Here is a 27,468-nt window from a genome sequence, read left to right as displayed (position 1 = left end):
TTTCAACCTTCTGCATGTTGCTGTCCAGTTCTCCCAGCACCATTTGTTAAAGAGACTGTCTTTTTTCCACTGGATGTTCTTTCCTGCTTTGTCAAAGATTAGTTGGCCATACGTTTGTGGGTCTAGTTCTGGGGTTTCTATTCTATTCCATTGGTCTGTGTGTCTGTTTTTGTGCCATGGGTGTTTGTTTTTAACACACTTGTAAGTATAATACTTAAGGTATCTTCATCCTTGTTTTCTACCCTATTGTTACCAACTTATAAGGGTCATGTGGCAGCAGAAGTCAAGCTCTGTTAGGAAAAGTATGTGGGTGGAGAAAAGGTGCAAATGTCACCTGCTTTACAATCCTGGCAGAGCTACTCTGGAAGCCACATTCCTAAGTAGAAAACAGATCTTCTGGTGCACAATAAAAATCTCAGCTTTAAGTCCATTCTTTGTTCTTGAAAGTATTCACTGTAATGGTTGCCGTGGATTTATATAGCACATTATAGTTCTTAGCAATTTCTGTCAGGTACTATTCTACTACAACCTGGGGTAGAGTAGTCACATTTAATTTTACAGATTAGCTGCAAGATAAAGAACATAACAGAATTTGGTCACACACATATCCACAAACTCAGAAACAAAAAAAGTTGAGGTGGTCTTTCACCTCTAAATCACTGTCCTTTATTTTTCTAGTATCTGTTCTGTAAAAGTACAATTAAAAACTTTTTTTTAAATTTAGGAGGTGCCCTGCTTATATCATAAAGATAGCCCAATCCTGGGGAGAAAGAATCTCAATCTCTGAAAATAAGAGGAAGAAAATAAACCTAAGAAAAAAAACTTTAAATTGAAAGTTCTGATTTTGGAAGTATTTGAATTATGTCAAAGGCGATATTCAACACACTCAGCAACCTACAGTACAGCAAGGCACCATCCAGTCAGAATGGACACCCTGAAACAACTCTGAAACACCACCAGCCTGAAACAACACTGCGGCTAGATCTCTGTGTCTCAGCTGAATGTCAGTCCTGAATTATACTGTGTGGTCATGATGTAAGATGTTCAAAACTTGAAGCTTCTAAATTTATAAACTTCCTTCATATTACTAGGCCAGTTACATTTAGGAAAATGTATGCTTTCTTTGTAAAGAAATAATCTCAGATTGCTTGACACTAGCTTTTTTATAAAGTTCTGAGTTCCCTAGTCCAAAATCTTTAAACAGGTTATTCTGCCTCCAACGTGTTTGGGTGGCTCAGTTGGTTAAGTGTCTGACTTTTGGTTTCAGCTTGGGTTATGATCTCATGGTTTGTGGGTTTGAGCCCCACATTAGGCTCCACACTGTCAGTGTGGGATTCTCTTTTTCCCTCTCTCTCTGACCCTCCCCTGCTTGTTCTCTCTCCCTCTCTGTCTCTCTCTCTCAAAAATAAATAAACATTTTTTAAAAGTTTTAATGTTTATTTTTTAGAGACACAGAGACAGTGCAAGTGGGGGAGGGGCAGAGGAGAGAGAGAGACAGACAGAGAGAGAGACAGAGAGAGAGAGAGAGAGAGAGAGAGAGAGAGAATCCCAAACAGGCTCTGCGCTGCCAGCTCAGAGCCTGACACAGGGCTCAACCCCAGGAAACTGTGAGATCATCACCTGAGCTGAAACCAAGAGTTGGACGCTTAACTGACTAAGCCTCCCAGGTGCCCCAAGACTTATTTCTAAACATCTTTCAGTCTGCACAAAATTATGCATTCTGAGTTTGTTTATATTTGCTTTTCCTCTATTTCTTGGCTTAGAAAAATGTGTGTCTCTGGAAATGTGTCTACCTGAGAGGTGACAGTTCCGATCTCATTGGTTCGACACAGTTGACCATATTCTTGGCTGTACTTTGCACACAGCTGATTAGATACCTGAAGCAAACCATCACCAAGAAAAAAATAAAGGTGAAATCCATCAAGTTATGACAAATTTGAAGATGAAGAACTACGAAAAGAGCAAAAATCACTTTCATCTTATCTCATTGGAATTACATTCTATTAGCATCAAAACAACAGCAATAGCAACAGAACAAGTGTTTTGTTCTTAAGTATCTGATAAATGTGAAACTTAAAACTTCTAATTCTAAATACCTTATAAATTATGACTCCTGTCTCCGCACGAAAGAAATCCACTGTCAAATTTTGCTTTATTTTTTTAGGTAAGGTTTATTATTTTTTTTCTATCATTGCCATTTAAAAAAAATTTTTTTTAATGTTCATTTATTTTTGAGAGACAGAATGTGAGCAGGGGAGGGTCAGAGAGAGAGGAAGACACAGAATCTGAAGCAGACTCCAGGCTCTGAGCTGTCAGCACAGACCCTGACGTGGGGCTTGAACCCACGAACTGTGAGATCATGACCTTAGCTAAAGTTGGACACTTAACCAGCTGAGCTACCCAGGTGCCCCTCTACCATTGCCATTTTTTTTAAATTTTGTTTTAATGTTTATTTATTTTTGAGACAGAGAGAGACAGAGCATGAACGGGGGAGGGTCAGACAGAGAGGGAGACACAGAATCTGAAACAGGCTCCAGGCTCTGAGCTGTCAGCACAGAGCCCGACGCGTGGCTCGAACTCACGGACCGTGAGATCATGACCTGAGCGAAGTCGGACGCTTAACCGACTGAGCCACCCAGGCGCCCCGCCATTTTTTTAAAAAGTATTTTTTCACTTACACACTAACAGCAGAAAATACTTCTATGGTTGTCCTTTAAGAGAAAAAAGGATTCCTCTAAGTAATCCTACAATTCTAAACAAGTAGCAAGAGTGATACTCTCACCTACAGTTATGGCACAGGCAGTGAAAACTTATCAAACTTACTATCTTCAACTCAGGCACCTCTGACTGGAGGCGAGGAGCTGCCCAGATTAGTGTAGATACAGATTAGGTCAGACCAGAATCCAGTTCCCTAAGAAGAACACAAAGTTATGCAACACAGAGCTTTATGTTTCCATCTTTTCCCTACTTCAAAGATAGTCCATTGACAATATTCGAAATATATTATCAAATAATTCTTTTTTTAAGTTGATTTATTTTGAGAGAGACAAAGCGCAAATAGGGGAGGGGCAGGGAGAGAGGGAGAGAGAGAGAATCCCAAGCAGGCTCCTCACCGTCAGCATGGAGGCTGACATGGGGCTCAATTCCACAAACTCCAAGATTATGATCTGAGCCAAAATCAAGAGTCAGATGCTCAACCGACTGAGCCACCCAGGCACCGCTAATGTTAAATAATTTTTTTAAGTGAAATTACAATATATACCAATATATACAATTACAGTATATACACATAGGTATATATAACTATATATATACCCACACACACGTATGTGTTTATACACAGATAAATAAATACATATATAGACTGAAAGAAATGTACCAAAATTCTTCGCTCTAGATTTGGTGATTATGGATTCTTTTTTTGTCTGTATTTCACCACTCCTCTACAAACTCAGAAAAAAGATAACTATATGGTTCTTTTTTAAGAACAACTTTATTTATTTAAGGCATCTCTACACCTAACAAATTTAAGACCCCAAGCTCAAGAGTTGTATGCTGTTCCCACTGAGCCTGCTAGGTTCCCCAACAACCATATGGTTCTAAACATGGCTCCTTGGACTAACATATTCTCTTCAAACAGCCCTACTTCCTCCTATAAAAATTAGAGACAAAGTTCTTTGGCATAGTACCAGCAAGTTAGAGTGCACTCTCCCCCCTCACTAAGTGCGGGGATGCCTTCTCACTCCTTTGAGCCTGAAAAATGTGCAGGTTCAGTAGGTCTTCTTTGTGGCCTGGATCAAGCTGAACCAAGCCAGCAAAAGGTCACAATACAGCTCCAGGATCTCCATGGATCCTCTGTGGTAGTCTTCTCAGATAACATGTTCCACTTGGATCCGAGCTCGTTCATCTTTCCCATTAGCCAGACAGTCAGCAATCTCTTTCCTGGCTCTCTGGGCCTGCTCAGCTTCAGCACAAAGCACACGTATAGGAAAGTGCATGTACGGGGGCTTCTGGATGGCTCAGTTAGTTGAGCCTCCGGCTTCAGCTCAGACTGCGATGTCCCGGTTCTTGGGTTTGAGCCCTGCGTCAGACTGTGTGCTGACAGCTCAAAGCCTGGAGCCTGCTTTGGCTTCTGTGTCTCCCTCTCTCTCTCTCTACCCCTCCCCTGCTCGTGCTCTGTCTCTCTCAAAAAAATAAAACATTGACAAAAATTAAAAAAAAAGAAAATTAAAAAAAGAAAAGTGCATGTACAAAGAGGAGTTTATTGAATAAAAAAGGCAGGTGACATGATAGTGTGAAACTGTTTTTATAAAAACAATAAAAGGGGCGCCTGGGTGGCGCAGTCGGTTAAGCGTCCGACTTCAGCCAGGTCAAGATCTCGCGGTCCGTGAGTTCGAGCCCCGCGTCAGGCTCTGGGCTGATGGCTCGGAGCCTGGAGCCTGTTTCCGATTCTGTGTCTCCCTCTCTCTCTGCCCCTCCCCCGTTCATGCTCTGTCTCTCTCTGTCCCAAAAATAAAAAAAATAAAAAAATAAAAAAAACGTTGAAAAAATTAAAAAAAAAAAATAAAGTGTATATAAAAACAATAAAAAATATGTACCATATGTGCACATATGAAGTTATCAATGTTTTGCACTAAGCTGTGGTTCTCAAAGTGTCATCCCCAGATCAGCAACGCCAGTATCACCTGAGATTCTGTTAGAAATGCAGATTCTTGGAGCCCACTGAATCAGAAACTCTGAAAGTGAACCCAAAAATCTGTGTTTGAACAAGCCCTCCAATTTTGACACCTGTTGAAGGTTAAGAATTGCTCTAGGGGGTGTTCTGTCAGGTGCTCTTTGTTTTATCCTTTCAGCTAACCTTGCTTTTCTAAAATGTCCCATAGTGAACATTTCTTATATTTGTAATAAAAATATTATTTAAAAAAGAAGAATAGGGGATCCTGGGTAGCTCAGCCAGTTGAGCATCTGACTGTTGATTTGGCCCAGGTCATGATCTCACGGTTCGTGGGATGGAGCCCTGTAGCCTGACACTGACAGCACAAAGCCTGCTTGAGATTCTCTTGCTCCCCCTCTTTCTACCCCTCCTCCCCCTCAAAATAAATAAGCTTAAAAAATAAAAATAAGAAAATAAAGAAGAATGCATGAAGTGCTCTACATTTAGAAAACTGTTCTTGAGGCGTCTGGGTGGTTCAGTCGGTTAAGCAATGGACTCATGATTTTGGCTTAGGTCATGATCTCACAGTTTGGGAGTTTGAGCCGTGCATTGGACTCTGCACTGACAGAGGATCCCAGCCTGCTTGGGATCCTCCGTCCCCCTCTCCGCCCCTCTCCTGCTGACTCTCTTTCTCTCCAAAATAAATAAAATATTAAGACAAAAACTGTTCTCAGGGGTGCCTGGGTGGCTCAGTTGGTTAAGCGTCAGATTCTTGGCTCAGGTTGTGATCTCAAGGTTGTGAGATCAAGTGCCATGTCAGGCTTCATACTGGGCATGAAGCCTGCTTAATATTCTTCCTCCCTCTCTCTGTCTCTCTCCCTCCCCCCCACCACCTGTGGGTGTGGGTGTTTCATTTTATCCTATAACACCTGTGTGAGGTGTTATTTGCATTTTACAGTTGAGAAAATTGAGATTCTAAGAGGTTAAATGGCTTGCCCATGGTCACACGATTAAGAGTAACTGGTTGAATTAGAACATGGCCAAATCTTCAGACTGTAAGCTCCTATGCTTTCTCACCATATTATGCCAATAAAATGAACAAGTAGAGTAATGCTGGGGACGTAACAAATGTAGCCTGTCCCAGACCAATCCACCAAGGTAAGTCTTACCACTTTGTATTATCAACTGATGACTGAGCCTGGGGAAACAGACTTTTCACAAGTCAGGAAAACCTGAGCCCCTAAATTATGTAACCTGTCTGTTCACTGAGTTATACTCACCTCCTAATCACGAAAAGACAGAGTTATTCTCTGCAAGCAAATCTTGACATGAGACTACATTTAAATCTGAAATAAACACAAATCTCAGTGCTTGAAAGGTTGCTTAGCCAAGTACAAAGGAGGAAAATGTTCTCTGTTCTAGACATCACAGGGAAAAGAAGTTATAGTGGAATTGGACTTGTTTCAGATAAATACTGAACTGCTGTTACACCATTACTAATATTAGCAAACATTTATTGTGTGCCCAGGTTATAGTTTGTGTTACAAATAGATCCCTGGAATGATAGAAAACCAAGATCATTATCTCCCTTTAAAGAGGAATAAGTTTAGTTAAGGAGGGCTAATTTGCTTTATATACCTCAAATCACTCAGGCACTCCAAGTTTAAATTAAATTTGTTAAAAGAAGATATAATTTATCTGGATAATAATATGTGTCACTGGATTGCCAGGATCTAATAAAAGGACATGTGAGCATGCAGTTTAAAATTCACAAGCTCAGGGTGCCTGGATGGCTCAGTCGGTTGAGCATCTGACTTTGGCTCAGGTCATGATCTTAAAGTTCATGAGTTCAAACCCCACAGTGGGCTCTGTGCTGACAGCTCAGAGCCTGGATCCTGCTTCGGATTCTGTGTGTCTGTCTCTCTGTGGCCCTCCTCCACTTGTGCTCTGTCTCTTTCTCAAAAATAAATAAACATAAGAACAAATTTTTAAAAATACAAACTTCAAGCTGTATTACAAAGCTGTAATCATCAAGACAGTATGGTGGTGGCACAAGAACAGACACTCAGATAGATGGAACAGAATAGAGAACCCAGAAATGGACCCACAAACATATGCCCAACTAATCTTTGACAAAGCAGGAAACAATATTCAATGGAATAAAGACAGTCTCTTCAGCAAGTAGTGCTGGGAAAACTTGACAGTGACATGCAGAAAATTGAACCTGGACCACTTTCTTACACCATACACAAAAAATAAATTCAAAATGGATGAAAAACCTAAATGTAAGACAGGAAGCCATCAAAATCCTCGAGGAGAAGGCAGGCAAAAACCTCTTTGACCTTGGCCACAGCAACTTCTTACTCAACATGTTTCCCGAGGCAAGGGAGACAAAAGTAAAAATGAACTATTGGGACCTCATCAAAATAAAATCTTCTGCACAGCAAAGGAAACAATCAGCAAAACTAAAAGGCAACCAACAGAATGGGAGAAGATATTTGCAAATGACTTATCACATAAAGATCCAAAATCTATAAAGAACTTACCAAACTCAACACCTAAAAAAACAAATAATCCAGTGAATAAATGGGCAAAATACATGAATAGACACTTCTCTAAAGAAAACATCCAGATGGCCAGGGTTAGTATCCAAAATCTATAAAGAACTTACCAAACTCAACACCTAAAACAAATAATCCAGTGAAGAAATGGGCAAAAGACATGAACAGACACTTCTCCAAAGAAGACATCCAGATGGCCAACCGACACATGAATCAATGCTCAACATCTCTCATCATCAGGGAAATACAAATCAAAACCACCACGAGATACCACCTCACACCTGTCAGAATGGCTAACGTTAACAACTCAGGCAACCACAGATGTTGGCGAGGATGCAGAGAGAGAGGATCTCTTTTGCATTGCTGGTGGGAATGCAAGCTGGTGCAGCCACTCTGGAAAACAGTATGGAGGTTCCTCAAAAAAATTAAAAATAAAACTACCCTATGACCCAGCAATTGCACTACTAGGTATTTATCCAAGGGATACAGGTATGCTGTTTTGAAGGGGCACATGCACCCCAATGTTTATAGCAGCGCTATCAACGATAGCCAAAGTATGGAAACAGCCCAAATGTCCGTTGATGGATGAATGGATAAAGAAGATGTGCTATAATATACAATGGAGTATTACTCGATAATCAAAAATAATGAAATCTTGCCATTTGCAACTACATGGATGGAACTAGAGGGCATTATGCGAAGCAAAATTAGAGAAAGACAAATATCATACGAGGACTTTAAGACACAGAACAGATGAACATAAGGGAAGGGAAGCAAAAATAATATAACAGGGAGGGGGACAAAACATAAGAGACTCTTAAATATGGAGAACAAACAGAGGGTTACTAGAGCAGATGTGGGAGGGGGAGTGGGCTAAATGGGTAAGGGCATTAAGGAATCTACTCCTGAAATCACTGTTGCACTAAATGCTAACTACCTTGAATGTAAATTTTAAAAATAAATAAAAATTAAAAAGAAAGTGTAATTACATGGGGTGCCTGAGTGGCTCAGCCAGCTAAGTATGTGACTCTTGATTTCAGCTCAGGTCATGATATGATGGTTCCTGGGACTGAGCCCCACATTGGGTTCTGGGCTGACAATACAGAACCTGCTTGGGTTTCTCTTTCCCTCTTTCTCTCTCTCTCTCCCTCAAAATAAATAAATAAATTTAAAAATTAAAAAAAACATTTAAAAAAATAAATAAAATTCACAAGTTCTGTGTAAACCATCAATCATCGTCATTTTCATGGTAAAAATGATGGGTACCATTGAGTTTGCCTAAATTTCATTTGTGCATTTTTCTTAGGCCCCTGTTATCTAATGAATGCCCAAAAATCTATCTGGAAGTTTGAGTAACAGCTGCCTCTCCACCAATAGATTATAGTAATTCGAGTAAGTAGTGCTATTTATGGAGCACTCAGAAAACTGTATGCACACACAATACTTATTTACCTGAATCCCCCTCATAATCAGAGATCATTGGTTTTTCAGTTTATTGAGGGGTTAATGGCTCATGTGACTCACTGAAATGAGGAAAGAGCAAAAGGCAACAGAAAAGTTGGATTTAAAGAAAGAAGACAAAAAAAAAAAAGACAAAAAAAAAAAAAAAAAAGAAAGAAGACAAAACTTGTCAGCTACTACCTCCACTCATGGGTGTAATTCTACTTGAGTCGTCACCTGACAGAAGAAATAGCTCTTTTCTTTTCTTTTCTTTTCTTTTCTTTTCTTTTCTTTTCTTTTCTTTTCTCTTTTCTTTTCTTTTCTTTTCTTTTCTTTTCTTTTCTTTTCTTTTCTTTTCTTTTCGGTGTGTTTAAAAAAAGGTAAGGAAGCCCTTCCAGAAAAATGTGTCCAGCAGCTCAGACTTAATAGCTATTGCACATTTGAAGAGGCTTGACTAGATAAAGTTCTCTGCTATGGTGAAGAAAAGTCCAGTAATCTGGACATTGTTTTACATTTTAAATCTTTGGAAACTTCTTTTTAAATTATACTTCTTATTTTGGGATAATTGTAGATTCATATGCAGTTTGTAAGAAGCAATACAGAGAGATCCAGAGTAATTTTTACTCTGTTTCTGGTGGTGATAACATTTTGCACAACCAAAATACTGATATTTAAAAAAAATTTTTTTTAATGTTCATTTATTATTCATTTATTATTTATTATTATTATAGAGCACGAGCTGGGGAGGGGCAGATAGAGAGGGAGACACAGAATCTGAAGCAGGCTCCAGGCTCTGCGCGGTCGGCACAGAGCCCGACGTGGGGCTTGAACCCACAGACTGTGAGATCATGACCTGAACTGAAGTTGGTCCCTTAACCAACTGAGCCATGCAGGCACCCCCCAAGATACTGATATTGATACAATCAAGATACAGAATAGTCTTTGGAAACTTTTACATGATTTAAATTTTTTTAAGTGTTTATTTTTGAGAGAGAGAGAGACAGAGCATGAGCAGGGGAGGGGCAGAGAGAGAGGGAGACACAGAATTCCAAGCAGGCTCCAGACTCGGAGCTGTCAGCACAGAGCCCGACATAGAGCTCTAACTCAGATTGAGATCATGACCTGAGCTGAAGTTGGTCGCTTAACCAACTGAGCCACCCAGGCACCCCTTAAGTGATTTTTTTAAAGTTTATTTATTTTGAGAGAAAGAATGGGAGCATGAGTGGGGGAGGGGCAGAGAGAGAAGGAGAGAATCTCAAGCAGGTTCAGTGCCATTAGCGCAGAGCCTGATGTGGGGCTTGAGAGAGAGATCATGACCTGAGCCAAAACCAAGAGTCAGGACACTTAACCAACTGGGCCATCTAGGTGCCCCAAACTTTTAAATGATTTGAGCACTATAATAATCATTTCCACAAGTCAGAAACATTCCTTTGAATTCTAAAATTGCTAAGTAATGTCTTAGGAGATATATGGGGTGTGGGAAGGTAGTGCTCAGTGATGACAGGCCGCTTACTGTGCTGTCTAGAGTATTTACTCACCTTTCTTTTTTTCCAGGAGTTTTAGGCAATTGACAACCAGTTGCAAGTTGACCTGAAGGCGATCAGCTTTGAAGGCAGAGATGAACATGATTTCACCAGGAGGCACTGCAGGCAGCTCGCAAATCACCTTGCTGAGCCAGTTTTGCAGAGAAAGAGTTATCAATGTCATGGGGGCATTAGTTTTTCCACATTTACTTTATGCATTCAATAGGCCCCTGTAAGGAATTTCTGGCTGTTTGGCAGTGGCCTAAATGTACTTGCTTCTCTGTGGTCCAATTCCCCAGATACGATTCTTGCAATTCAAGTAAGGGTTAGTTAGGTTTCCTTCAGTTTATTCCAATCTATGTTCTGACTGCAACTTTTCAGAGTTCTTCAGGAAGTTTCTGACAAAAAGGAAAGCCTTTGGCAAGTGTCTGAGGAAGTAGACAACAGATCAAGATTCCCCTCCCCAAAGGATATATTAGTCACTTATGGAGAAATTCCAAGACCTCCTTGAAAATAAAATATTAATGAATATGAAAGGGGGATCCCCCATTGGAATCAGGAGAGAGCACATAACATGAAAATCATATGGAGGGGCGCCTGGGTGGCCCAGTCAGTTAAGTGTCCGACTTCAGTTCAGGTCATGATCTCACGGTTTGTGGGTTTGTCAAGCCCAGTGTCAGACTCCGTGCTGACACCTCAGAGCCTGGAGCCTGCTTCGGATTCTGTGTCTCCCTCTGTCTCTGCCCTGTCCCTGCTCGTGCTGTCTGTTTCTCTCTCAAAAATAAATAAACATTAAAAAAATTAAAAAGAAATAAAAATAAAAGCATGTAGAAATAAGGACACAGAATTGTTCAGAGAAATAGATAAAACGGAACCTTGAAAACTGCACATTTCTACATTTGGACATCTAGAAAACTTTTGAAAAATAATATAATACCAGGCACCAACACATTTCTAGGGAAAGCTAAATCTGCTAAGTATTTCTATAATTTCAACATATACTTGAGATGAATTGTTGTTTCTGCCATTGGCATCCAAAGATAAAGTTCTTTCCCAAAATGGCACCCTTGCATGCTGAGCCATACAAGCAAAAAGGACAGTATGAAAACCATCTATTTTTCTTGTGATGACACACGCGGTCTCCTCAACTGCCAGCACTTCTCTCTGGTTTGATCCCTTAATGTAAAAAAAGAGTTGGGATAGTTGTCTAAACTTCCCCCGCCATACTATAGGTCTAGAAAAATCAACAATGAGGAACTAAGCAACACAGACAGAGCTGGTTTGAAACTCCTGCCTGCTTAGGGAGAAGAATAACTAGCTTAGCAGGGTTTTGTGGTCACTTGTTTTCCTTCCAAAGAGTAGCTCAAACTCTCCCATCACACAAATTCAATCTACACCCATCAAATAAATTCAATGGGAATCCAAGGAAAGAGAAGAGGTAGACAAAACAGACTGAAGTATAACTTTTCAGTTCCCAAATGTCTCAACTACTTTAAAATTTTTCCTTTCATGGGGCAGGAAAGAAATTTTTTTAATGAAAAAAAAAATCCTTTCACTTCATCACTTCTTAAAACCCCATGGAAATTAAACAAACAAACTTGGTAAAAGAAAATGAAGGACTTTCAGATGAGAGAGACTGAAAACAGGTAATAAATAGGTAAAACTGGAGTAGAAATGAGGAATTGAGAGCAAAAATATTAGCAAGGAGAGTCTCCCAGTTCGAGATATCTTTTTTTTTTTTTTTTTTTTTAATTTTTTTTTTCAACGTTTTTTATTTATTTTTGGGACAGAGAGAGACAGAGCACGAACGGGGGAGGGGCAGAGAGAGAGGGAGACACAGAATCGGAAATAGGCTCCAGGCTCCGAGCCATCAGCCCAGAGCCTGACGCGGGGCTCGAACTCACGGACCGCGAGATCGTGACCTGGCTGAAGTCGGACGCTTAACCGACTGCGCCACCCAGGCGCCCCTCGAGATATCTTTTTGAAATTTCATTCAAGAATTATTTTTTGAGCCAGCTACAGTGAATAAGACCCTGGGTTTACTTACTATAAATAACTTACATAGAGAATGATACAGATTCCAGACAATAATACAGATTTCTGGAGAAATGAGGTAACTTTTGGTTATTTTAGTGTCTTAAATCCAAAAACTATGTTAGTTTACTTATCACTAACATTCCTGTAAAACTGTCTCTATGGAGCTTCCTACCGTCAATATGTACAACCAGAGAAATGAAGATTGCTTGGAGTTCTAGAAGAGGATACAGCAGAGATATGACCCACTCTTTTGGGACTGCAGCATCAAACCAGGAAATCACCTGTGTCTCACCGATCAGAACATGCTGTGTTTTTTTAAAAACTAGACTCGCCTTTGTACTATGTAATCATGTTAATGGCTGGTAGCCAAAAAATTCTTTTTGCTTGCATCTACCTGTGTCTGCTCTTTCAATTTTGTCTGAAACACTGGCTCTCTGAGAATGTGTCTTGATCTGGGAGAAAATGGCTATCCTTGAATACACCTGGATGATCCAAGGGTCTCTATCTTGGCCTATTTTTTAAAATACTGATTTGAATTTATTGATATGGAAAAAAATGGCAAAGACAGCAGTACGTGTATCATTTTCATGTAAAAAAGAGTATAGGCTTATTTATTTGTTTATCTTGGCAGTTTTAATGCCAATTTAGTGAGCTAAGCAATGAACTAGAAACCAGAATGCCAGTTAGTGCTAAAACGGAGTCACTGAGTGACCACAGGACTTCCTTCTTGGCCAAATTGAGAGAGAAGACAACTGTCATGAATAATACTAATATCCTCGAAGCACAGCCCTCTGCTGATTTAGATGGCTACAGATGAGTAGCTTCAGTGTTTCACCCGCTGGTGCAAGGTATGTGTGTGCAGTGGTGGGGCGGGATTCAATGATTTTGATAATCCTTTGTGACTTTCCAGGTCAGAAAATACCAAAACTGAGGTCTACTGATTCCCTAGAAAGAATCTTAGAAGAGACCATATACTCTATTTGTATTTTAACTTACTCATCTTAATATTTCTAAGATAACATTCTCATAAAAAATCCAAATAAGTCCCTTTTGTATCTTTTGATTACCACCCAGTGCCACTTTTCTCTCCCAAGATAACCAATGTTAACTAGTTGTTACATATCCTTCCATTCCTTTTCTGTATAAATACATAAAGATGACTTTATATATGTTATGTTTCACATTAAATGCAGGATATCACATTGTACATATTTGCTTACATTTTCACTTACAATGTTTATAGAGAGCTCTTTTATCTACATTTTACTACCACCCTTTCATCTAATTTAAGCTCCTCATTTTCCAGAAGTGGAAACCTAAGCCTAAAGTAGTAAAATGACTTTCTCCTAAGGTCAGATAGCTACAGAGTAGGGACCAGAGCCCAGCCAGTACTTTTAAAATCAAACAGAAATCATTCGTTATTTGGTGAAAAGAGTTTGCAGAAACTGAAAGGGGGAAAATCCACTCAGAATCCAGTCTCTCCAATAGTTAAACTTATTTTTTCCCTCTGGTTTGTTTTGTATACAGAACTACTTTTTTACACAGTTGTAATCAGAGTACAAATTCGACTGGCTTTCACTTTTTGTTAATCAGATGTTTATGTTACTATGAAGATGGCTAGTTAATTGGCAATGAATGGTGACTTAATATATAATCAAGTAGTCAAAACCTCTTCCTACTAAATCAAGCTCCTTTCCACTGTATGAACCAACCCCCTTCCTCTCATCCCGCAAATTCTCACCACTGTTTCATCTTCCCCTAAATCCTAGGTCCGGTCCATTCTCATGCCCCTGAAAGCCATTTCTCAACTCAAAGAGCTCCCATCTCTACCCTGGGTCTCCAGGGAGATCACCTTACTACTCTCCAGGGCAGGGGTCTCCTCGGAGTTCCCCGAGGTTCCCAAGAAGAGGCTTCACGAGTTAGGCCTGGGAGATCCAGGACGTGAGAGTCGCTATTGGCCACGCCCCAGGCTCTGTTTGGGAACCCCCAGAATTTACAGGAGTACAGAGACTGCAGGGGTCATGGTGGGGTCAGGGTGAGAGGGCCGGCCCAGCCTTCTTCACGTGACCCTGTTTCCCCAGGGGAGGAGTTCGTTTTTCCCACCAGAGGGGGCGCTGGGGGCGAGGGGTGAGGGGCGACAGGGGCCGGCTCCCTCCCTTCACGGGTACTCCTGGGCGTTGCTCCTGGGCTCGGGCCCTGACGCCATCTGCCTGCGACGGGGGCGGAACGCACTTGACGCCATCTCCGGGCGCCCGGCTTGGGGGGGGGCGCTGGGTGTGGGGCGGCTCCGGGGCCGGGGATGGCGGCGGCCGCGGTCGCGGTGGCTCCGGGACGAGCGGGAGGAGCCCGAGGAGCGCCGTGAGATGGGCCGGTGAGTGTCGCCGGCAGTGCGGGCCGTTGGGCCTGCCTCACTGAGGTCACGCAGGCCTGGGCTCTAAGCTCTGGAGGAAGTGGCCTCCTGGAACCCATTGCCCCGCCGGACCGGGGCCCAAGAACCGCGAACCCGGGGAGCGAAAGAGGCCGCGCCTAGAGTCCCGCGCGCTTTTCTCCGGCCTGGCCCAGAAGGCGGCCTCAGGCCCTGGAGCCCCCGCGGCTGTGTCCCCGAGGGCCGGGGTGTCCCAGTCTTTGGTGCGGGAAGGGGCCCCCGAACAAGGAAGCATCGTCTGCAGGGCCTTGCCTCTGCCCCTCTGTTTGAAGGGTCGACCCCCCCCACCCCTAAACGTTGAATTTCTAATTTCGGGCCCTACCCTTGTGGAAGCAAGGATTGAAGGATCACGAGAAGCCATAACACGTAGTCTCTTCCAAGCTCCACTCTTTTCTGGCGGGCGCACCTCACCGAATTTTGGGCTCAATCTCTTGATTCTGGACTCTGGCAACGTTGGCAGCTCTCCAGGACGGACCCCCATCCCCGTTAGCTCGGTCAGGGTCACAAGCCGCGTCTACACCCTGAGAAGTCCTCTTTGAGCCCCTCCTGAAGCCGAGGTTTCGGATTCAGAAATGTGTTTTCCGTTGTGGGAACCTGATGCACAGGCTTGACTCTTTGTTGTCATTCCCTCACCTTTTGCCTCTTTTAATTCTTTTATTAGGCTGTGTTTGGCTAACCCAGAGGCAGGTTTTCCTTAAGGTTTTAGTTGCAGGAAGCAAAGATCGTTCAGGGATTGGAGATGTGACCCCAATTTCTGTTGCCAGTGAGGGAGAAAGCTAATTGCTTTTCAGCTGGAACTGAAGCTGCCAAAGAAGGGACGCAGGACTTGTGCCCACCGTGTAATTTGTATTTATGAAACTGAGAATTTTTCTTTCCCCCAGGTTTTCCTATCTCATCACCTTTTCCTGTACATACACACCTTGCCACTCGATTAAAGAGATAAATGTTGCCTTCAGTTTGATTAGAGGCTTGCAGTTCTGTAGGACTTCGACAGGACAGTGGGTAGTTTCTCGGAGTACTGGTCAATATTACTTTAGCTGTTTTGAGAGATTAAGGTTCCTTTCTTGAGTGCTTGATGTTAATGGCATGTGTAGATTAAGATATTGATAGTTTAATGTGGGTTTTGTTTCCCCATTGTTAGCTACATGAGGACCAAGGCAGTGTTTTCATTTTCTGTCACACCTGATTCAGCACTTGGTACGAAGCTGTCATTCAGAACATTTTACCCAGACACACACAAAGGATCCTTTTTTTTTTTTTTTACCCTGAAAATCCGTTAATAAGGCTTCCCCTTGAGTGACTCCCCCTTGACCTCTTTTTCTGCCCCAGAAACATAAATAATTGTTCTTTTTCTCTAGTGCCACTTTTGTCATTTAAATAACCTCCACATCTGTTTTCATCATCCCTGAATAAAGGTGAAATCAATACAGTTGATTTTTCCAGCTTCCCATTGGTCACATGGGAATAAATGTTGAGTCTTCCATTTTTGGTTGTGCATTTACCTGAAATTGGGATTGGAAGTAAATTTAACCTTTGGGAATGGATACAGGTAGAGAATGAAGAATGTGACATTAAGGAAAACAACGAAGCTTGAAAATTTTTCTTCAGGGATGTCTTTCTACAAATTAGAGCTTAAGACATAGACTTTTCTCTATTCAAATGCCTACACACTCTGGATAAATGTACTGTTACCTCAGGAGCAGAGGATGAGGCAGGGACTCATGGACTTTAATGTTTTTGTGGCTTTAGAATTACCTTTCTGGATGACTCAGGGGAAAGTGAGAGTCTAGGCTCCTGCTTACTTTATCCCTATTTCTTTTTCTAGGCTCCCAAGGCAGTGGGGAGGACACTGCTTCTTACTACAGCTGCTCAGAGGCACCACTGGAAGCTCAGGTAATAACAGGAGCTTTGGACACCTTCTTGCAGAAAAAGCATCTGGGATTCAAGAGTGGAAAAACAGAACACAGTGTGATACGCAGATCTAAAGAACTGGAGCCTTGATTGGAAGAAATAGGTGACAAAGTTTATATGCATTGAAATGTTCAGAACAAAAGGATACTTTATGACAATGGACAAAAGCAGGTATGAAAGGTGACAAAAAGGGGAGAGAGAACTTTCTTATGAATCATATAGGCCTATGATAGTAATAAGCAGTTTGAAGGAATGGAGCCAGAATTTTAGGAAGTTGTTCCTAGAGCAGACCTACAATGGAAAAGGAGCCATTGGCAAAAGAAAATACACAGGACAATAGAAAGAGAACGAATGAAGAAAGTACATTGAAGATGGCCAATGAGAAGAAAAGAAGTCTTTCCAGACTAGGGATAAAAAGTCTATTTGAGGTCAGAAGAGTTTTGTTGCTCTTTAGGGAGGAGGAGAAACAGATAAATTATGGAACACACTAGTACAATCATTCTCCCCAAAGGGCCCAAATTTGAATGTAGTATTTCATGGGGCAATGAAGATACTATTTTTCATTGGCACCTGGGTCTTTGAGATAGTGGTGATATGAGGCAAAGGAGGATGAGAGTATAACCAGGTCTGGGGTGGGGGTGGGGGTGGGGGGATGGGAAAAGGTGAGATCATAACCCAAATTAGGCTGGGGAAAGGAAGCAAGGATGAGGTCATATGTTCAGGAAAGAAGATAGCACAGTAGTCTTTGGTGACAAAAGGAGAAGCTTAGGAAAAAGAACCAGCAGCAAAGACCATGTGGTCAAATCTTCTCTTAGGGAAGAAGGCTGGGAAGAGTCAAGGTCCCTGTCAAGGCACAACTAATCAGGAAGATGGCGGTCTCTCTGGGGTTGTAGAGCCCACAGGTTATTTACGTATCATTGAGTGTTTATTCTTGTAGCTGTCTGTGGTTTCCCTATTTCTTTCATATCCTGGGCTGGATGGATAGGGGAGTGGCATCCTTGTTTGCCTCTTTCTCATACATTATTCCCCTGGCAGCACCCTTTATAACATCTTCCTCCATAGGCATGGTTTCTGCTACTTCCTTTGACTTGGTTCACCCCTAGGTTACTTTTCTTTGCTTCTGATTTGTTCCCTAGCAGATGTGGGCGCCCCAGCCAGCAGCAGAGAGGGGTGCAGGGGAGCCACAGAGAAGCCCCTTCTGATGCCCCAAGGAGCAAGCCGACCCCTTCCAGGCTCAAGGAACACCACAAAGCAATATGAAACCTGTTCATGAGAGGAGTCAGGAATGCCTTCCACCAAAGAAACGAGACCTCCCCGTGACCAGCGAGGATATGGGGAGAACTACCAGCTGCTCAACTAACCACACACCCTCCAGTGATGCCTCTGAATGGTCCCGAGGGGTTGTGGTGGCCGGGCAGAGCCAGGCAGGAGCCAGAGTCAGCCTGGGGGGTGATGGAGCTGAGGCCATCACTGGTCTGACAGTGGACCAGTATGGTATGCTGTATAAGGTGGCTGTGCCACCTGCTACCTTCTCCCCAACTGGCCTCCCATCTGTGGTGAACATGAGCCCCTTGCCCCCCACATTTAATGTAGCGTCTTCACTGATTCAACATCCAGGAATCCACTATCCCCCAATCCACTATGCTCAACTCCCGTCCACCTCTCTGCAGTTTATCGGGTCTCCTTATAGCCTTCCCTATGCTGTGCCACCTAATTTCCTACCAAGTCCCCTCCTTTCTCCTTCTGCCAACCTCGCCACCTCTCACCTTCCTCACTTTGTGCCATATGCCTCACTCCTGGCAGAAGGAGCCACTCCTCCCCCCCAGGCTTCCTCCCCAGCCCACTCATTCAACAAAGTCCCTTCTGCCACCTCCCCACCTGGGCAGTTGCCACATCACTCGAGTACTCAGCCGCTGGACCTTGCTCCAGGCCGGATGCCCATTTATTATCAGATGTCCAGGCTACCTGCTGGGTACACTTTGCATGAAACCCCTCCAGCAGGTGCCAGCCCAGTTCTTACCCCTCAGGAGGGCCAGTCTGCTCTGGAAGCAGCCGCTGCCAATGGACAGAGACAGCGAGAACGAAACTTAGTAAGACGGGAAAGCGAAGCCCTCGACTCCCCCAACAGCAAGAGTGAAGGCCAGGCACTGGTGCCAGTGGTAGAATGTGTGGTGGATGGACAGTTGTTTTCAGGTTCTCAGACTGCACGGGTGGAGGTGGCAGTGCCAGCACACCGAGGGACCCCAGACACCGACCTTGAGGTCCAGCGGGTGGTTGGCGCTTTAGCTTCTCAGGACTATCGTGTGGTGACAGCTCAGAGGAAGGATGAGCCCAGCCCTCTCAACCTGTCCCATCATACACCCGACCATCAGGGTGAGGGGCGAGGGTCAGCCAGGAACCCAGCAGAGATGGCCGAGAAAAATCAGGCCCGAGGGTTCTACCCTCAATCCCATCAGGAACCGGTGAAACACAGACCTTTACCCAAAGCAATGGTTGTAGCCAATGGCAACCTGGTCCCCACTGGAACTGACCCAGGTCTGCTGCCCATGGGCTCAGAGATCCTGGTGGCATCAAGTTTGGACATGCAGGCCAGAGCCACCTTCCCAGATAAGGAGCCAACGCCACCCCCCATTACCTCCTCCCACGTGCCCTCTCATTTCATGAAAGGCGCCATCATCCAGCTGGCTACAGGGGAGCTGAAGCGGGTGGAGGACCTCCAGACCCAGGACTTTGTGCGCAGTGCCGAAGTGAGCGGGGGGCTGAAGATTGACTCTAGCACGGTCGTGGACATTCAGGAGAGCCAGTGGCCTGGATTTGTCATGCTGCATTTCGTGGTTGGTGAGCAGCAGAGCAAAGTGAGCATCGAGGTGCCCCCTGAGCACCCCTTCTTTGTATATGGCCAGGGCTGGTCCTCCTGCAGCCCCGGGAGGACTGCACAGCTCTTCTCTTTGCCCTGCCATCGGCTGCAGGTGGGAGATGTCTGCATCTCTATCAGTTTACAGAGCTTGAACAGTAACTCAGTTTCTCAGGCTAGCTGTGCTCCCCCAGGCCAGCTGGGTCCCCCCCGAGAAAGGCCTGAGAGGACAGTCTTGGGACCCAGAGAGCAATGTGACAGTGAGGGGAAGAGCCAGCCGCCAGGCGAGGGCTCCCAAATGGTAGAGCCCTCGCAGCCGGAGCCTGGTGCTCAGGCCTGCTGGCCAGCCCCAAGCTTCCAAAGATACAGCATGCAAGGGGAGGAGGCACGGGCTGCACTGCTCCGTCCCTCTTTCATTTCACAGGAGGTAAAGCTGTCCATCGAAGGGCGTTCCAATGCAGGAAAATGAACCTCTCTCCCAGACCAGGACTGGGGCTTCACCCCAGAGCTGGGCCTCACCGTGAGCAGGCAGAGGATTTGCACATGCCGAGCAGGGAATGGCTCTCTTGGCAGTGAGATTGGGGGGAAAGAGGAGGCATGAAGGCAGCCTCCCAAGGCAGGGTCTGTTGCTCATTACCCCATGGCAGCCTTTCAGGACAGCCCCAGAGGGTGCTGCGATGGAGAGCAGCAGGCTTGAGCCAAGGAAGGATGGGGGTGCACACAAGATAAGAAACATTCCAAATATCAGGGCCTCCCTGTTCTTTCCTCCCCATCCCTAGCTCCTGCAAGGGGAAAGTTGGGCTTTGGGGGCAGGTGGCAGAGGGAGGGAGCAAAGAAAGAGCCAAAAATGATGATCCACAGCTTATAGTAGCAGTTCAACTGTCTGAAGTTTTTTTCCTTTCTTTTTTGTGGTGGGAGGGCAGGAAGCCCCATGATTGGGATTAAGAGGGTTCCCACCCAGAACTCTTCTTTTGAGAGCTGTGCACTTTAAAGGGTGATTTTGTTACAGATGTCTGTGGGTTTGTGGGGGAGGAGCACTCATCTACAGGACTCTGCTTGATTCTGTGCTTCAGCCCTTTCCCATCTCCCCACCATTCCTCCCACAAGGCTTCTAGCACCAGGAGAGAGAGAAACCCCTCCAGGGTTCAGAGTGAAGTACTGCTTTGGCAGGGACCCAGTCAGGGGACTTAAGGAGAAAGACCTGATGGCCAGTTGACCGGGTTCTAGGCAGGGCTTCTGGAAAGGTAGCTGATGTAACAAAGCTCCTCCTACCCAGCATGCCAGACCTACTTCGAAATTGTACTGAATTTCTAGTTGGTAATGGTGACTTTTGAAAGAACCAGTGGACCTTTTTACCCAGTCCCCTACTCTCCTCTGTCTATGTTGTGCCTAAGTGCCTGCGCTGTCCCCACCCTTCTGCTGCCCTAACCTCTGCATGGTGTCTTGACCTGGGCCTGATTTGTAGCTGCACTGCCTTTCCCCTTCTGCACAATTGTTTTTGTCTCCTCTGACCAAGACCTCTTGTTTTTGGTGTGTAGGGGTCTCTTTGATTTCCTTTTTAGTTATATTTCCTATTTTTAAAAACTCATAAAGAATCATGTCCCCTCCTCTTCTGCAGCTGAACAGCTTGGTAGAGAAACAAGAAGGGAACTGTGCCCTGGGTCAGGGCAAATACACCTGGCTGGGCAGTGCCCATCCTGGCGTTTTTACATAGCCCCTCCCATCTTATTCCACTTCCTGTCAGCAATCAGGCTTCTCCGAGCCATCCCCTCCCACAGCCAGCTCTGAGGTTCTGGGATAAGGGTCTTGATAAGTTTCCAGTACCTGAAGTCTTCTAGATTTCATTTCGTGGTGGAGAATTCCTCTGCAAAGAGCATTCTTAATCTTAGTTGCATTTGTCCCCTTGTGTCTTAAGCCCATGTTTTCTTCACAACTTTTAGCATCAGCTTGGACTGTGGGTTTCCACTGGGTATTGAGAATTAGGCTCCCCCACCAGCTTTCAGGTGGGTGGGTGGGTTTTTTGTTTGTTTTTCAGGGGTCTTCAGACTCTTGAAGCAACTCAGGGTATTGTCCACCCAGCTCTCTGGTGAGGCTTCTCCCATAATATGATCCTGGCATTTTCTTTAGAAATGTACTTGGACTGGCCGAGGCCTTGCCTGCCATCAGGAGTCCCAAACCTCTGAGGTCTGATCTCTGCTCTGTCAAGGACTTCAGGCAAGTCTTGTGACCTCTCGCTCTTTCACTTCCTCCCCAGCTGCCAAATGGGGATTAATAATCTTACCTACCTCCTGGGGGGAGGGGGAGTTCTGAGAATGGAGTCATTCTTAGTGTTCTGGTGCTAAAGGTTGTTCTCCGGGGGGAACTAAGTGACTGAGACCGGCTTGTTTGCTCCAAGCCCTACATGCCACTGTTTCATTCCTAGAGAGCAATTACCTGGTCAGGTTTTAGGGGCCCATCCAAAGGAAGCTGCTGACCTGACTGTGAGTACTTAAGTCTCCAGGTCACCTCAGAACCAAACACCAACTGTGTGTGGTAAACACTCAACCTTGTATGCATGTGGGATCATCGCCTTTCCCTTCTCTGTCCCCCATTTTCTCTGAATGCTGCTTTCTCTGGCTTGTTTCCTACAGAGGAGGCCTGTGGGAATAAGTCTTGAGGAATCCTCTCGGATGACAGCCCCAGGAGAAGGCCTCATCTCTGACTGTTCCGTGGTCAACTCATTCCTAGGGATTATTGTTTGCACGGGTTTCTCAGAAACATCCTTCCTCATAGGAAGGCTCACCAACTGAATACAGTGGCATTCACACAGTAGACACTCAAGAAGTGTTCCCCGAGGACACCAATTGAGCTTCCTCTTGTGGGAGCAAACCTATGTCCAACCAGATACAGTAGTTTAAATCGAGTAACGCTCCACTTCCCAGCCTGGTAATTTCCACTGAATCCTGGAAAGAGAAAATCTTGTGCACAAGTTGGGCCCTGACCTTTCTGCTGCTGTTCTCTTCTGTCTCTTGCTGGTGAAGGAATATCAGCAGCTCTTCTAGTACCATGCCATGTGTATGTAATTTATTAATACTCGGTTTTGCAAAGCTGCGGAGGTGTGTTTTGTCAAGTATGGGCTCCCAGGATCAGAGGCTCTGTGCTCTAAATCTTGGTCAGAGCTGTGGCATTCTGCTTGCCTTTTCCTTCTGGTTCAGTCTTTTCTTCCAGGCATGAGAAATAAAAGGAGCCTGTGGTGTTTCTGTTCTTCCTTAAAGGAATTTCATACGTCTGTAAGAGACCTAAGAGCAGTTTGGGGATAGTGAGCATTTTAGTGGAAGCTGTCAGCTTTTTGGGAAATGGGCAGTTGAAGCAGGCCAGAGCCACTCCCTTGTCAGTAGTAGGAGATTCCCACAGTCAAGGAGTAGAAAGGAGGCCTGCTAACTCTGGCACTGAACAGGAGTGGCTTTGTACTGATTTGGGAGTAGAGTGACTAGGTAAAGGATGAGTAATATGCCCAAGTCTTGGATCATCATTCCTATCAAGATTAGTGTACGTGGGGAGGGGTGGGGGGCATGGAGGGTGGTGGTGTGGGGGAAGGGAATTCAGAGCTGAATGCTTGTACCCAAGGGGAGGGCCCCTAGCAGATCTGGACTGACCCTTCTACATTTTTGGTCCCAGTCAGTTGTAACACCAAGGGCTTTGGTCTGTGCTGCTTTGCCACTGCTGCTGTCTGCTCACTGTCCTGCCTGCTACCCTTTATAGCTCCCTGTCCTTCCATGTCTGAGCATAGAGGGGAAATCCAGGCATCCTGTCCACTCTTACCTGTGCAAGTGTTACTTTATAGCAAAGTCCTATTGAATAGGGATAGTATGAAATGCTGCTGGTGGGCTGGTGAATCCAAAGGGATATGGCTTCAGTGCTTGCTGGGAGCCCTTTGGCTCCAAAATCTGACTGTCTTGAGGGAGAAGCAAGCAGGTCTTATTAGTGGGTGTTTTCTATGTATTAATCGCTTTCCTTTGTGGTATCTTGTATCCTGTTTTTAAAATAAATGATGAGGAACCAGGTTAGGGCCTGTGTCAGCATCCTAGGGAGGTTCATCTGGCTCCAGTTAAGTGGATTCTGGGACTGGAGAGCATTTAAACTTTGACTGACATAGCCCCTCTGTGGGTTTAGTTTTATTTTTACTAGTGGACATCATAGGAGATAAACAGGGTGGTGATATGATTTAGACCTGCAACAAGCAGGCACATTGGAGAGGTGAATGATCACACTGGAGATGAAGGGTGGATGTGGGTTGACTGGGAAAGGGCCTGGGTCCACTGGAGTAAAGATACCTGATTAACTGAACTGGCCATGGAGATTAGGTCACAGTCATAAGAGCAAAGGGTAGAGGTCAAGTTTTAGGGAGACTTCCTGGCCTCCTAGGGCTAAGTTTAATAAACCACACCGAAGTTACAATACTTTCCAGATGAGAAAAAGTGTACACTACAGTTGAAGAGCTGGACCGTGTAAGGTGGATGTTGACCAGGAACCTATTAGCCCTTTGCTGGGAAGCCTTCACCATCCAGCTTCCCTGGGCTAGGGAAGGCCTCCCACATTATGCAATAATAAAATAAGCATCTGGGTCTTTGCAGCTATCAGTTGCTCTTTCAACTCTAGGGTCCATCTTTGGGCCAGAAACCTGGTCTGGGCCTGGGATGACACCAGCCCTCGATGCTAGAGTTGACTGCACTCTCTCCTTACCTGCAGACTATGCACAGTGCCTGGGGTGGAAGGAGGAGAGCTGGTGCGGTTTGCCCTGCTGAGCCTCCCCAGCAGGAACAGTAGTAATAAATGCACTTTTCACACTAAGGTTTCTTTATTAGTTCTCCTGTTAAGCCTAGATCCTCCCCTGGTAGATTGCAAACTCAGTCTGTGTGATCCCAAAGCCATTCTACTGCAGATGCCCAGCAGTGAAGATGGCCTCAAATTGGGTTCCTGTCTGCAGTGTGTATGGCAGCAGCCCATGTGCCTTTACCTATTGTCAAACTTGCAAGCATTTATTTCTGTTTTTATGACTGTCACGGGGACTGAGGTTCTTCAGAGAGAGGGAGCTGGTGACACAGTGGTTTTACACCCACTCCCTAGACAGGGAGTTTGCACGTGGTTGTGAGCTGTGAGTGGTTAGTGCATTGCTAGTATTGCTGAAGGCAGGGTGCATCCCTCATTTGCTTGATACACTCAAGAGAATATAGATTGTGTTGGGAAGAGACTGACTGTACTCGTGGCAAACTTGAAGTATTAAAATAAGGCTGTCCCCTACAACCTTCCTAGTCACACACAGGATCCCTGTAGCCAAAACAGTATATGTTCCAGCTGCAGAGAGCAGACTGCTCTCAGCTTGCACAGCACCTTAGGGGAGGGAAGAATATATGGATAGGGAATGGGGTGGAGATAGGAAAGCAGGAATGTTGTCATCCAGGTGGCTTTAGGGTCCTGAGGAGTAAAGAAGGATGGCACTGGGGAGGTCTGGATGGATCTGATTTGTGTAGGAGTTCCCTGTAGATAAATTACTGATCCCCCAACTACTATCCCCAGTATGTAATGGCTGAATTAATATGTAATCAACTGCATTGTATCTAAAGCCTTAGAACTAGTCAGGTGCTCCCCCCACCCAGTACCATTTCTTACCCTCTAATCCTACCTGATCTTTAACAAAGCATTAATAATTCTAAGGATAATCTCTATTTTGTTGTGCTTTTTTGTAACTGTTTTAAATAAATCAATTTGTACTGTATATTTGTACTTTTGTGAGATCCTTTTTGCTGTTTTACCATTTTAAGTCTCTGTACTTGGCTACACACAGATTGTATTTTTATTGTTAATGCTCTTCTTATGGATACCTGCATTTAACTTGTGGACTATGTAAACACAATATATATCAATATCTATATATCTATATATCTATCTATATAAACTACTAGCTTTTCCTTCTGGTGTTTGCGCCTTCTTCTTATCCCAGCCGTAGATGGTGGCTGCTGGGTGGGGGATAGCTTGTGGGAGAGCTTGTAATATACCAAATTGTTCCCATCTTTATGTGGTGGACTCTGGGCAGATTGTGCAAGCTAGTCCTGAAGCATGGCTGCACGTTCTTTTGGTATGTATTTCAATGATCCAGAAGTCTACCTATACACTTAGATGTTAGCATGATCAATCACAAGGACTTGTAGATATCCTCACTGCTGGCCTTTTCTCCAATTCTTTCCTTTCCTCGGGAATATTGCCAGAAATTGCTGGAATACATCAGCAGCAATCATAACTACTACTTCTAAATTAGAAAGCTTGCCAGTAGTAGGAGGTGAAACACACATGATTGTGACTCAGATCAGTTTATTGAGCACTTACTAGGTGCCACAAACTATCCTAAGTTACATTTATTATAGTAATATATATTAGCTATTTATTAATAGTCACTTGTTGCTAGTATTTTTATTTTGTGTTTGGGGAAACGAAGACTAAAGTTAAGTAACTTCCCCCCAAAGTTATAGTTTGTCTTAATAAAAGTTATAGTTTTTAATTTTTTAATGTTTATTTTTGAGAGAGGCCAGTGGGAGAGGGGCAGAGAGGGAGGAAGACAGAATCTGAAGCAGGCTCCAGGCTCTGAGCTATCAGCACAGAGCCCAATGTGGGGCTTGAACTCATGAACTGCAAAATCATGACCTGAGCCAAAGTTGGACGCTTAACTGACTGAGCCACCCAGGCACCCCAAAAGTTAGATTTTAAAGGGCAGTGCAGAATTTTAAATCCAGGCATGAGATTCCTGAGTTTGTATTAACCACTAGTTTGTTGTGATACTTAGCAGAGATAATCTGTATAAAATGCTCAGAATAATCTTTGACACAGAGTGACTACTCAACCATTTTGAAGCATCCCAAGTAAAAGTTCAATATGGATCTTTGTGAGACAGGCACTTGGCTCATTAAGTATTTTCTTTTAAAAGTCCAGTACTTTGAAATAAGTTTATTAAAATTTTTGTGTTCCCCGAACAGAACTATCTCAGCCTGTCTGGTAGGAATTAACCTGTTTGGTGGTGGTGGTTGGGGGGGGGCGGGGGCTGTCAGTTAACACTAATAGTCTTAAACCTATGGAGGTCAGAGAGGAGTCCAAGTTTCCTTGTTATGATATTGGAAGAGGTCCACATTCCTGGCATAGTTATTTTTCTGGCTACAACTTAACTAGGGCACTTCCTTCTGGACCTCAAGATCTATAATTATCTAAAGTGTACACAACCTTTGGTGCAGGCTGAGGAAAGTTCTGTACTTGTTCTGTACCATCACAGACACTTTTAAGAAATGACCTCAGCTCTGGTCTCCTCGGCTTGGCAGACCTACAAAATGGTCATTTTGCTTGGGCTTTGACCACTGTCAACTTCAACTCTCTTCTCACTTTAATTCTGGATTTTTCTCAATGGGTTTTATTCTCCTACCTTGGCTCTGGGGAATAAATAAGAAGATGGATCACTTCTCTCAAACAAGAGTTCCTTGGTACTATAGATCTTAATATTGGAGCTATTTAATTTTTTTGAAATTTTAGATTTTCTTAAATATTTATTTTGAGAGTGAGAGAGACAGAGAGTGCTTGCACGAGCAGGGGAGGGGCCGAGAGAGAGAATCCCAAGCAGGCTCCACATTGTCAGCACAAGAGCCCAACATGGGGGGTGGATCTCACAAACAGTGAGATCATGACCTGAGCTGAAATCAAGAGTTGGACACTGGGGGCTCCTGGGTGGCTCAGTTGGTTGAGCGACTCTTGACTTGGGCTCAGATCATGATTTCATGGTTTGTAAGATCGAGACCCACATTGGGCGCAATACTGGCAGCACGGAGCCTGCTGGAATTCTCTCTCTCTCTCTCTCTCTCTCTCTCTCTCTCTCTCGCTTTCTCTGCCCTTCTCCCCAGCTCGTGGTCTCTCAAAATAAATAAACTAAAAAAAAAATTTTTTTTAATTACAAATAGAGTTGGATGCTTAACCAAATGAGCCATTCAGTTGCTCCAATATTAGAGCTACTTCTGTGAACATATTCCTCAATGAAGCTGACTGCTGTC

The 27,468-nt window shown here is 44.1% G+C and overlaps 1 protein-coding gene and 1 long non-coding RNA gene across 3 annotated transcripts in view; both read left to right on the top strand.

Moving 5' to 3' along the window:
- Positions 1 to 11,776, top strand: part of LOC131499693 (uncharacterized) — a 29,186-nt gene extending 17,410 nt beyond the window's left edge. Inside the window, exons 2-3 of the long non-coding RNA XR_009256016.1 lie at positions 725 to 1,035; positions 10,210 to 11,776. This is a non-coding gene — a long non-coding RNA (uncharacterized LOC131499693). The remainder of the gene's footprint in view (positions 1 to 724; positions 1,036 to 10,209) is intronic.
- Positions 11,777 to 14,454: 2,678 nt separating this feature from the next.
- On the top strand, positions 14,455 to 25,353 carry ATXN1L (ataxin 1 like). Of its 2 annotated transcripts, none has more exons than XM_058707356.1 (3): positions 14,455 to 14,586; positions 16,466 to 16,533; positions 17,691 to 25,353. In XM_058707356.1, exon 3 carries the CDS (start codon positions 17,808 to 17,810, stop codon positions 19,872 to 19,874), a length of 2,067 nt encoding a protein of 688 aa, XP_058563339.1. In that variant the 5' UTR covers positions 14,455 to 14,586; positions 16,466 to 16,533; positions 17,691 to 17,807; the 3' UTR covers positions 19,875 to 25,353. The 2 variants fall into 2 exon arrangements, with proteins under 2 accessions (XP_058563339.1, XP_058563340.1); XM_058707357.1 differs by having other exon boundaries at positions 17,688 to 25,353.
- The last annotated feature ends 2,115 nt before the right edge of the window (positions 25,354 to 27,468 follow it).

This window comes from Neofelis nebulosa, chromosome 17 (assembly GCF_028018385.1).
Source record: "Neofelis nebulosa isolate mNeoNeb1 chromosome 17, mNeoNeb1.pri, whole genome shotgun sequence".
NCBI lineage: Eukaryota > Metazoa > Chordata > Mammalia > Carnivora > Felidae > Neofelis > Neofelis nebulosa.
This window is presented reverse-complemented; position numbering and strand designations above follow the sequence as displayed.

What these genes read in the sequence shown, in the direction of transcription:
- ATXN1L (XM_058707356.1), top strand. Translation starts at nt 17,808, where the DNA reads ATGAAACCTGTTCATGAGAGGAGTCAGGAATGCCTTCCACCAAAGAAA.